At 41.8% G+C, this 11731-nt stretch overlaps 2 protein-coding genes across 2 annotated transcripts; one reads left to right on the plus strand and one right to left on the minus strand.

The window, feature by feature from the left end:
* Positions 1–4419: 4419 nt before the first annotated feature.
* LOC133632643 (uncharacterized) lies at positions 4420–9902 on the plus strand. Its single transcript, XM_062025192.1, has 10 exons — positions 4420–4832; positions 6027–6137; positions 6258–6372; positions 6549–7399; positions 7568–7754; positions 7870–8118; positions 8284–8408; positions 8776–8822; positions 8907–9055; positions 9183–9902. The coding sequence occupies exons 1-10, from the start codon at positions 4434–4436 to the stop codon at positions 9368–9370; spliced, it is 2421 nt and encodes an 806-aa protein (XP_061881176.1). The 5' UTR covers positions 4420–4433; the 3' UTR covers positions 9371–9902.
* LOC133632649 (uncharacterized) lies at positions 8978–11523 on the minus strand. The gene is made up of 3 exons (XM_062025205.1): positions 11021–11523; positions 10418–10636; positions 8978–10113 (listed from the first exon to the last, which is right to left on the minus strand). Exons 1-3 carry the CDS (start codon positions 11284–11286, stop codon positions 9960–9962), a joined length of 639 nt encoding a protein of 212 aa, XP_061881189.1. The 5' UTR covers positions 11287–11523; the 3' UTR covers positions 8978–9959.
* Positions 11524–11731: the final 208 nt, after the last annotated feature.

Raw genomic sequence — 11731 nt, forward strand, 5'->3', positions numbered from 1 at the left:
TATGTAAATGATTAATTGTTGAATTTGCTAATATTATTGTAAATCATATAATATCATATTTGTGGTATTGAATGCCACAATTTTTTTTTTGACAAAATAAAGTGGCTAGTGCAAAATATAAAAACAAAACAAAACAAAACTACAATTGGCTCCCGTTTAAATAATTTTTGTTGGCCTTAAAATCTCCCTGTATCCATAGACTCACTCCCAGACTTTGGTAAGGTTTTTAGAAGGTTGTAAACATTTTTTTTGCGCTCCAGCTATTAAAATATTTGATTGATAAATAATGACTCCTACTTTGCAGAAATTAATTTATCACGGTCAATGTTGTCTGTCTATCTGTGTTGGCCCTGCGATGAGGTGGTGACTTGTCCAGGGTGTACCCTGCCTTTCGCCTGAATGCAGCTGAGATAGGCTCCAGCACCCCCTGTTACCCCGTAAGGGACAAGCGGTAGAAAATTAATGGATGGATGTCCAGAACCGATCAACAGAAATACACAACTGTAATTTCTTTAATAAAATCTCAGCCCGAGGGCAAAAGAGGTGGGCTGTGATGATTTCTGCCTGGCAACAATCGGCCGTGCAAATAAGAATCCTCAGCAATAACAACAGAGTATTAAGAATCCTGTTATTATTAGCAGCAATATATGAATCAAGTTTGCTGTGTAATGTTAGCCTCTGGTGTGAATGTAGCTGTTTAAAACTGGCGGCAATAACAGTAATCTGCTTGTTCCCACTGCCTGTCAAGCACGATCTGAGATAATGGCGCTCTCCTCGCTCCTCCTTTCCCTCCTAATCTCCTCCATGCTGACTGGCCGCCGATTTTAGTCTCCTATCTCTCTCTAAAAGTGTCACTGCAATGAAATGGCGTAAGGGAATTGCTCTGCGCTTTTTCTTCAGCCACTGCAAACCGAGCAATTTACACCGAGGTGTCCCGCTCCTTTCCACTTGACACAGACTGAGAAGTGAATTTATACAAAGAGAGAGTGAGGAGGACATGCAGAGAAAGAAAGAAGGGAGTGTGAGAAATCCTGTCTGTGAAGGTAAAAGAGATAGGAACCCATTGGAGGGAGAAATACTGGATAAAAAGGAGGAGAATAAATAACTAGACTGGTCCAACCAAGGACAATGTCCCATTTTCACCTTCCCCAAAAGTTGTTTGGTTTCACAAGTCCTGCCAGAATGTTCTCTTGTTTGTTGTCATTTAAATAAAACTTGCATTATGTTGTTTTTTTCTTGGTTTGTTGAAATGTAATACTGCTTAACTACACTGACCAGCCGCGAAAAGGGTGTGCTAATGAAAATAACACGAAAACTAAGGGTGTCCCTAAGGCCGCCTTAAAGGGGAACTGCATTTTTTTTGGAATGTTGCCTATCGTTCACAATCCTTATGAGAGACGAGAAGACAAAATGTTTTGTTTTTTTGCATTCCCTCCCTTGGGAAACTGGGTCCCACGGCAGTTTTCAAACATGATAACCCCTCCAAGATAACAAGTGCCTTGCAAACACACATCACTTTTTTTATTTTCAAGATGATTCCTACGTCTTAAGTCTTATTTCTCTCGACACACACACGCACGCACGCACGCACGCACGCACGCACGCACGCACGCACGCACGCACGCACACACACACACACACACACACACACACACACACACACACACACACACACACACACACACACACACACACACACACACATTCTTGTATTGGTTACCTTCTTGAGACCTTCGAGAAATGCCTACCTCTTTAGGACCACCCTTTCTAGATATATAAAGAGTTGTATTTACAACATTAATAATATATAAATACTATGCAAACATAGAAAAGGTAAGCTTTTAGTTAATTTTTGGAGGGGGATTTTTTTTTGTTTGTAATTGGTTTTTAATCTTCATTATTTACTTCAAGTTATTACAGTATCTTTAAATTAATTTAAAAAAATATATATATATATGTATATATATATTTTTTAAAATTAATTTTGGCCAAAGGGGGCACATTTCCATTTCTTACACATGCTTGTTATTACATATGTTGGCCAGAAGGGGAGCACTTCAAATTTTTACACACACTTGTTATTTCATATGTTGACCAGAGGGGGAGCACTTTTAAAACCGAAAAACAGTCAATTTGAAAAATCCTTCCTTTTTGGTACCACCCTAATTTTGATAGATTTTACCAGCAGAAGTGCAAATGAAATATCTATTTTTTGTTTTTTATAATGTGCTTAAGGTCAATGACAAACAAGTCACGAACCACAGATGGCCCCTGTGATGCACTTTGGGCAACCCAGCTGTAGATATATATATGCTATAGTCTTAGTACTGTAGTGTATTTGTTCATCCTAATGTCACATATTGGACACGGGTTGTCTTATGTCAGCACCAGAAGTTGTAAAAACCTGGTGGGTTTTTTCGGGGATAAATACGGAAGTCCTTTTTTAGCTGCAGTCTTGTTTTATCATATATTGCGGCCTTTGCACCTGTCAATGTTTACTTTTGTATGCACATTAAATCAACAAAAAATCCTGACTTTGGAGCAATGTTCACAGACTCTAGTATTTGGTTCTTTATTAGATGCAATGGTTTTCCGTATTGGCATCATGATTTTGATCCTAACTTGTTCACTGGTCCTAATATGGAAGGTACTTTTCCTTGTTGATGTCTCAAGAAGGGTAGAAACACACACACACACACACACACACACACACACACACACACACACACACACACACACACACACACACACACACACACACACACACACACACACACACACACACACACACACGAACGCACGCACGCACGCACGCGCACGCGCGCACGCACACACGCACGCACACACACACACGCACACACACACACACACACACGCACACACACACACACACCCACACACACATAAACACACACACACACACACTCACACAACCAAAGTGTGAAACGACATGGAGTATCTTTCCAACAGTTTGCAGACTGTTGCCGAATCCCCTAGATGGCAAGCGTAAACACCTGTCACCTAATCATACCTCATTTTCGTGTTATTTTGTTGGTGTGAAACTGAATTCACGAGTACATCGACACTGCCGAGGTACTCTCAAGTATCATCCTCATGTCAGCTTGTCCATGAAACACATACAAAGACATCTGCGACCTTTAGATTAAGCCGATGTTAATGATTGCCATGGTAACAATATAAACAGTTGGACCTGTGTCTGTATTTATTTTTACTGTTATATTGTTCCCCTTTTTTACAGCTGTTGCTCTAACTATTAAGTGGTTGAGTTAGTGTACAGACAATTTGCAGTATACATGACCCAATATGGATCACCTGTTGGTAACACAATGTGTCTTAATCATGCAATCCACAAACAACACTCTACACATGCACACATAAGTGTGTGCATGTGTTAGGATTAATTTTATTTTGTCCCAATCAGCACTGATCTGAATATAAAAGCAGCAGGTCACCACTTAGAACATTTAAGTAGAATAATAATGAACGGCTTCAAAAATCAGGTATGGAGACAAGGATGCTTAACAAAAGAACGTGCATATGTAGGTGTGTGGGTGTGTGTGTGTGTGTGGGGGTGTGTGTGTGTGTGTGTGTGTGAGAGAGAGAGAGGTAGAGCTGCAATTTCAACTTGACTGATGAACAAGTGACAAAGAGGCAAAGGAGAGTGTTTGACACGTGCATATTTCCTCACATAAGCATACTAGCAATTTATCCAATGGGGGAGTGTGAAGAAGGACAATATATGTAGCACAGCACTTACGCTGTAGGCCAAGTGCAACCTGATGGATTGTGCGGTGATGGTGACAACTGACACCATATAAGAGATTTCTGTGTGTGTTTGTGCTTCCCAATTACACTTGAACACACGCAACGCAATTATACAACTGGACTACCTTGCCAGTAGACGGATTTTAGGAAAGCGTTTGTGATGACATTAAAACAGCCACCTTTGAAGGAGCTATTAATGTATCAATATGTTTATTATTGTGGTTTGCAGGAGTGTATGTTTTTACAGCAAATTTATAGTATAGTGTGTCACTGTTTCTATGTAATTCTGTATTAGTTAGGTGTCCAACCGCCTGCAGATGGCGCACTGTTCATTACATTAAAGGCCTACTGAAACCCACTACTACCGACCACGCAGTCTGATAGTTTATATATCAATGATGAAATCTTAACATTGCAACACATGCCAATACGGCCGGGTTAACTTATAAAGTGACATTTAAAATTTCCCGGGAAATATCCGGCTGAAACGTCGCGGTATGATGACGTATGCGCGTGACGAAGGCAGTTGAACGCGTCATCTTGGAATAGGTCCCTCCCAATTTAAACAGCTCTGTTTTAATCGCTAATTTCCACAGTATTCAGGACATCTGTGTTGGTGAATCTTTTGGAAATTTGTTCAATTAACAATGGAGACTGCAAAAAAGAGAGTTGTAGGGAAGCGGTGTGTTGCTGCTGGATGTAGCAACACAAACCAAAACACAACCGGTGTTTCATTGTTTCTTTTCCCAAAAGATGGCGGCCAAGCTTTACTATGGAACAAAGAAGTCAAGCGAACACGGTTGGATTGGACGACACATACGAAGTACAGTGTATTATGCAGCGAACATTTCGAAAGATCATGTTTCGAAGAGGGTCCCTTGCGAATGGCAGAAATGGGAATCAGCACTCGTCGACTCGTGCTGAAGAAAGGTGCGAAGCCAACTATTTTCGATAGACCACGGACAAGTCCGGAGCACCCGACCCCCTCCACAAGCGGACAGACTGGGCACATGAGGTCTGCATTTGCCAAAAGGGAAAGGAAGAGGGTAAGAATCTTGATATCCAGTTTTCATAGTCAGACTACACTGTTCCAATATCCATTTCTTTGTTCTCAATTGTTGAAACCCCCCCACCTCCACACCCCGGATTGTAAATAATGTAAATAATTCAATGTGATTATCTTGTGTGATGACTGTATTATGATGATAGTATATATATGATAGTATATATCTGTATCATGAATCAATTTAAGTGGACCCCGACTTAAACAAGTTGAAAAACTTATTGGGGTGGTACCATTTAGTGGTCAATTGTACGGAATATGTACTTCACTGTGCAACCTACTAATAAAAGTCTCAATCAATCAACCAAAACTAACACACACAGTCATAGACTACTCCAGTGGTTCTCAACCTTTTTTCAGTGATTTTCCCCTGTGAACATTTTTTTAATTCAAGTACCCCCTAATCAGAGCAAAGCATTTTTGGTTGAAAAAAAGAAAAAAAATACAGCACTATGTCATCAGTTTCTGATTTATTAAATTGTATAACAGTGCAAGATATTGCTAATTTGTAGTGGTCTTTCTTGAACTATTTGGAAAAAAAGATATAAAAATAACTAAAAACTTGTTGAAAAATAAACAAGTGATTCAATTATAAATAATATTTTGTACACATAGAAGTAATCATCAACTTAAAGTGCCCTCTTTGGGGATTGTAATAGAGATCCATCTGGATTCATGAACTTAATTCTAAACATTTATTTTGTTGAAGTATTATTCAATAAATATATTTATAAAGGATTTTTGAATTGTTGCTATTTTTATAATATTTAAAAAAAAAAACTCTCGTACCCCTTGGCATACCTTCAAGTATCCCCAAGGGTATGCGTACCCCCATTTGAGAACCACTGGACTACTCCATGAACAATGAAATAAATTAACAATAAAATAGTCTACATATAATTATTGCTTCAAGTTCTAGTCAAGTTCTTCTGCAGTATAAAGTATCGTACATTTACTGACATTACTGTCAATAGTGTCATCCATCCATCCATCCATTTTCTACCGCTTATTCCCTTTGGGGTCGCGGGGGGCGCTGGAGCCTATCTCAGCTACAATCGGGCGGAAGGCGGGGTACACCCTGGACAAGTCGCCACCTCATCGCAGTCAATAGTGTCAATACTGTCAATAGATTACAATAGACAATAATATAAAGTATTGTACATTTGTACATTTACAGACAATAGATCAGATCATGGACAGTACGACTACGGCATCAGTGGCGGATGCGGTGGATGAACCAATGGCAATGGCACTAGATTTGCCTGATGAGGAGGGCGATCAAGATCAGGTTCGATTTGTTTTCCTAATCAATGTTCAAATGGATTACAGTTCAAGCCCAATCCAAAAGTATTCATAATTAATGTAAATGAGGTATCCATATTACATGTAGCTGTTTCTCCATTTCCAGGGAAATACAAGAGAACAAGGATGCCAGACGGACTGGGTACCGATTGGGACAGCACCAACAGCAATGACCAGTAGCAAGAGCACCCAAACAGGGAAAATACATCATAGATCAAAGGGTATGTCTATTTCGGTGACGAACATGATTCTGCACATCACAGTACACATTGCACGCTGCCTGTGCAGAGTAGAGTAGACAGATAAATTAGGTGATTCAAAGACAATAATTATTATGTGATTCTAGTTTAATTTTAACAGATTATATAAAACAACTTGTGCTTGATTTTATTGCTAGGACACCAGGTGACCCCAGATATCCTCGAGAGGGTTAGAGCTCGGCCGGCCAGGGTTAGTGAAGTCCCATTGTCAAGTGTAGCAGCTCCATCTGACAGCCCCGAGATGCAGACTAACATAGCAGCTCCAGGTGTGTCTGGAATGCAAGCCAAGCTACGACCACCTCCTGCATTGTTTGATGAAGGACCAGCATCAAGTCCCACTGCGCCTTTTGTTGGTGGTTCTTCCGATGACAGCTATGTGCCGAGTGAGTCAACGACATCGGATCCGTGTCAATCTGACGGGTCGCCAGATCGCCCATGTACTCACCAGATGCATGAAGAGGGCTGCCACAAGGAACCGAAGTACATCATCTTTGAGTCGTGCCTCCAGAGTCTCGTCAAGTGGTGTCACTGTCCAGTCTGTGGCAGCCAGGACATAAGCCCTTCTTGGGATTCGAACGGTACACAGCTGACCATGACTCTTCAATGTGCATCATGTGACCAGAGGAGTAGTTGGAGCAGCCAGCCAAACATTGGCCCTTATGCCGCGGGCAACATCCTGCTGTCTGCTGGCATCCTCTTCGCTGGGGCATCTTCTGGCAAGGTGTTGCAAGTGCTGAACAGCATCGGAGTGGTCACGTATGTGAAGAGGACATTTTTCAACCACCAGGAGCTCATCCTGCAGCCAGCCATCAAAAAGGTGTGGGAGGAACAGCAACGGACGCACCTCACCATGCTGCAGGTGGAAGGCCGACCCCTCGTCCTTGGTGGTGATGGGCGAGCAGACAGTCCGGGACACAGCGCCAAGTTCGGTACCTACACCACAATGGAGCTTGTGGCCAATGTGGTTCTCGACCTTCAGGTTGTACAGGTACGACCATATAATCTCACTAAAACACTAGTAACACAATAAGCAGATAAGGGATTTTCCAGAATTATCCTAGTAAATTTGTCTAATAACATTAACCATTTCAATGTATACTAAGCCCCTTTTTCATTTTTTTCTTTGCTCATTCCTTTTCTGTTATATATATTTCAGAGCAACGAATGTCTTGGCAGCTACCATATGGAGATGGAAGGACTGAAGAGGATGGTGGAACTGCTGATCAGCTGGGACCTGGATGTCGGGGTGCTGGTGACAGACAGACACAGACAGATCGCTAAATGGATTCGTGAAAACATGCCCAATACACGGCACTGCTATGACATCTGGCATGTTGCAAAATGTTAGTTGGATTATTTGTATGCATGACAAGTTGTGAAGTAGTGTGTACATATCAGTGATCAGATGAATGCGATATTGTATTTAATCCACAAATTTCTGTTTTTTTCTGTTTGTAGCCATCGGAAAGAAACTGAAGGCCATCGCCAAGCATAAGGACTGTGAAGACCTGAAGCCCTGGGTGCAAAGTATAATCAACCACCTCTACTGGGCAGCAGTGTCTACACCGCCTGGAGAGGGGGAACTTCTGGTTGCCAAGTGGAAGTCTGTGGAGCGACACATTCAGAACATCCACAAGGACCATGGCGACCTCTTCCCAATTTGTACTCATGGACAACTGCAACGGCAAAAGAAATGGCTCAAACAAAGTGAGTAGGCAAATAAGTTGCCCGAAAGCAGTGAGGGACTAGCAGTATTTTCCTGCACATCTTTTGAAAGTCAAAAAATTCAGATAAACTTGTAAGTAAATAACCAGTTTAAGTTGACTGGAACATTTTTGTAGAAACGTTGTTCTATTTTAAATTTATGTTTAGGTTCACGCTCAGCAGTGAAACTGGAGGAGGTGGTCAACAACAAGTCCCTGCTAAAAGATATCGCCATGCTGTCGGGTGAACACCAGACTTCCAAGGTGGAGGCGTTCCATAGCCTTGTCATACAGGTGAGAATTAGACTGATCGCCTGTAGGTGGTGTCGGTGGTTACCACCTGCCACTAGGACTTTGGTGGCCAGGGAGCAAAATACTAGAGCATACTAAATGAAGCCTTGATACAGTCAGTGTAAGCAAGAGAATGTTGGAGGTCCAACATAGTGGCTGGCATCTTGGTGAGAAAGATTGCAAACAATTCTGGCGTGGTGTTAACATTGAAAACAAAACAGCTTCATTACTGCAGGAGATCAAGCTTTAATAGCTGACTATTAACAGTTTAATACACAAACATTTGTATTCAAATTTACAAACAATTTATAAATTTACACACACATTGTATGGACGCATGACTGAATAAAGTGTCTTTTATCTTATACAGTTCGCACCGAAAATGTATGTCTTCTCATACATCGGAATGCTGTGCAGGTATGTTTCCACACTAATCTAAGTGTCACTAGTGTGTGCCATACTTTAGTACTAATTATTACATTATTCTGTTACCACACCTAGGAACCTGCTTGCTGGGCTGCACTGGAACGAAAATTCGAGCCGCCCTATAGCCACTACACAAGCGGGTGCTGAGCGCTATGCAGTACGCTACCCGAAGTATAAAGCAGGGGGCCATGTGGTCAAGAAAATCGCGACAGAGCCAACATACCGTAAGTGTAGAGGACACAAAACATGTAAACACTTGACACTTTGTATCATGATAATAATACTGTCAAGTTTCACTCTCCATGAGTATATTATGTTGTGAGCAGGAACATGTACAATTGTATTTTGCAGGCTACGTAGATGACTTGATCAGGGAGGTTGTTGCTGGCTGCAGACAGACCCCTGACGAGAGAACACCACTCAGCGTCACTGTGGATGTGCCTCCCTTCCTCTGCGATGAACTGGAGAAGCCAGACAAGGAGGAAGCCATCGCCAAGCACAGGAGTCGCTTCGGTAAGTGTGAAATGCCCTCCCGGTAACAGTTAGAGATGCTACCTCAGTAGAAGCATTTAAGTCCCATCTTAAAACTCATTTGTATACTCTAGCCTTTAAATAGACCCCCTTTTTAGACCAGTTGATCTGCCGTTTCTTTTCTTTTCTCCTCTGCCCCCCCCCCACGTGGAGGGGTTATTCCGGTGACCATGGATAAAGTGCTGGCTGTCCAGAGTTGGGACCCGGGGTATACCGCTCGCCTGTGCATCGGTTGGGGACATCTGCGCTGCTGACCCGTCTCCGCTCGGGGTGGCCTCCTGCTGGCTCCACTGGACCCTCACTAATATGTTAGACCCACTCGACATCCATTGCTTTCGGTCTCCCCTAGAGGGGGGGGGTTACCCACATATGCGGTCCTCTCCAAGGTTTCTCATAGTCATTCACATCGACGTCCTACTGGGGTGAGTTTTCCTTGCCCGTGTGTGGGCTCTGTACCGAGGATGTCGTTGTGGCTTGTACAGCCCTTTGAGACATTTGTGATTTAGTGCTATATAAATAAACATTGATTGATTGACTGATTGATTGATTGATTGATTTTATTGATTAAGTACAGTGGCCATGTAGATTCTGTTGCAGTCACTGCACGTCTTGGAACCCCGTGTAGTCCATCGATGGGAATGTTGTCCTAATCTTATGTACTACACAAGCTGGTAGTACCACCCTTATGTCCTTTCCCAGATATCCCCAGCAGAAGCGGACAAACTGTCGATAGGCTGTGTGTCGTCTCCGCCTGCAAGTAGCAAATGATGGCAGCTGTTATTATCCGGACATGGATACACAGTGACTCACTGTTCTCTGAGATTCAAAAGACATTGTCATGCATTCTATTCATTTGTCATTTACTGTTGCAGTAAATTGTAAATATTGTTGACATCTACGGTCCATCTATGTAATACTTCTATGATATATAATGTCATGTGCATTGTAGCACAGTACATTTCACAGAATAAGAATAAGATAAGAAAGTGCTCATTCTGACTTATCTTCCAAAGGTTGATAGAATAAAGAATTATTTAAACTTATTAGTGCCTCACTCATTTTGCTGTTGCTGCAGCATGCCATATTGCTGTTTGTAGGCGTTATACGCTGTCTGCAGCACCCATTCATCCAGACACACAGATGGAAAGCCATGGTGGTCTATGATGCACGTCTTCACCCCCTCCTCCTCCATCGTTCTGGTCACTGCCTCTATTTCACTACAGCAGACACACTCAGCCACTGTCTCCATGTTCACACAGTTTTGACATGTACACCTGGAAATAGAAATGTTCATAATATTTGTAAATCAATTCATATTATTGACACCTGCAATCTGCAAACATGTGGAATAATTAATATTATCATTGTCTTGTTGTGGATCTTATTAATCTGCATGCATATTTTTAGTATTGCCGGTATATGGAGCTGTGGCCCATAGAAATAATGGGTAATTAATTAGGTTTGACATTGTGTCAATGATAGATACTTAGTGTATAGATAGGCCTGGGGTGTAAGTTGTAACACTAACAGTAACACATTGTGTCAATGATAGATACTTAGTGTATAGATAGGCCTGGGGTGTAAGTTGTAACACTAACAGTAACAGTGCAAGACTAGGCCACAAACTAAAACTAGTCTATAAATAAATAACATATTACCATTCTGTATTCTCAAGGCGATCTATGTCGTGTGCTCCTCCAGCATCAATAGCAGCAGCGTCCTCCTGACCGTCTTCATCAGCGTCGGGTTCAAAGCGATATGGCTCTATCCCTCTCACAGCTTCTTCCCTATCTGAATCGCTTCCACTCCCCACTAGTCCTTCACTTGCACTTTCCTCATCCACAAATCTTTCATCCTCGCTCAAATTAATGGAGAAATCGTCGCTATCTCGGTCAGAATCGCTCTCAGATCTGGCGGCCATCATTGCAAACAATAGGGAGCTTTGCGGATATGTTCAATTGTCCACGTCACGCTACTTCCGGTAGGGGCAAGGCTTTTTTTTGTCAGATACCAAAAGTTGCTATCTTTATCGTCGTTTTTCTATTCTAAATCCTTTCAGCAAAAATATGGCAATATCGCGAAATGATCAAGTATGACACATAGAATAGATCTGCTATCCCCGTTTAAATAAAAAAATTTCATTTCAGTAGGCCTTTAAAGGCCTACTGAAATTAATTTTTTTTTATTTAAACGGGGATAGCAGATCCATTCTATGTGTCATACTTGATCATTTCGCGATATTGCCATATTTTTGCTGAAGGGATTTAGTATAGAACAACGACGATAAAGTTCGCAACTTTTGGTCTCTGATAAAAAAAAAGCCTTGCCCCTACCGGAAGTAGCGTGACGTAGTCAGTTGTTCACCTTCT

This window comes from Entelurus aequoreus, linkage group LG02 (assembly GCF_033978785.1).
Source record: "Entelurus aequoreus isolate RoL-2023_Sb linkage group LG02, RoL_Eaeq_v1.1, whole genome shotgun sequence".
NCBI lineage: Eukaryota > Metazoa > Chordata > Actinopteri > Syngnathiformes > Syngnathidae > Entelurus > Entelurus aequoreus.

Coding starts and splice junctions, on each gene's coding strand:
- LOC133632649 (XM_062025205.1), bottom strand. CDS start 11,286: ATGATGGCCGCCAGATCTGAGAGCGATTCTGACCGAGATAGCGACGAT. Junction 10,637..11,020: donor CGCCTTGAGAATACAGAATG/GTAATATGTTAT, acceptor TTCTATTTCCAG/GTGTACATGTCAAAACTGTG. Junction 10,114..10,417: donor CTGCAGCAACAGCAAAATGA/GTGAGGCACTAA, acceptor TGCTACTTGCAG/GCGGAGACGACACACAGCCT.
- LOC133632643 (XM_062025192.1), top strand. CDS start 4,434: ATGGAGACTGCAAAAAAGAGAGTTGTAGGGAAGCGGTGTGTTGCTGCT. Junction 7,755..7,869: donor CATCTGGCATGTTGCAAAAT/GTTAGTTGGATT, acceptor TTCTGTTTGTAG/CCATCGGAAAGAAACTGAAG. Junction 9,056..9,182: donor CGCGACAGAGCCAACATACC/GTAAGTGTAGAG, acceptor TGTATTTTGCAG/GCTACGTAGATGACTTGATC.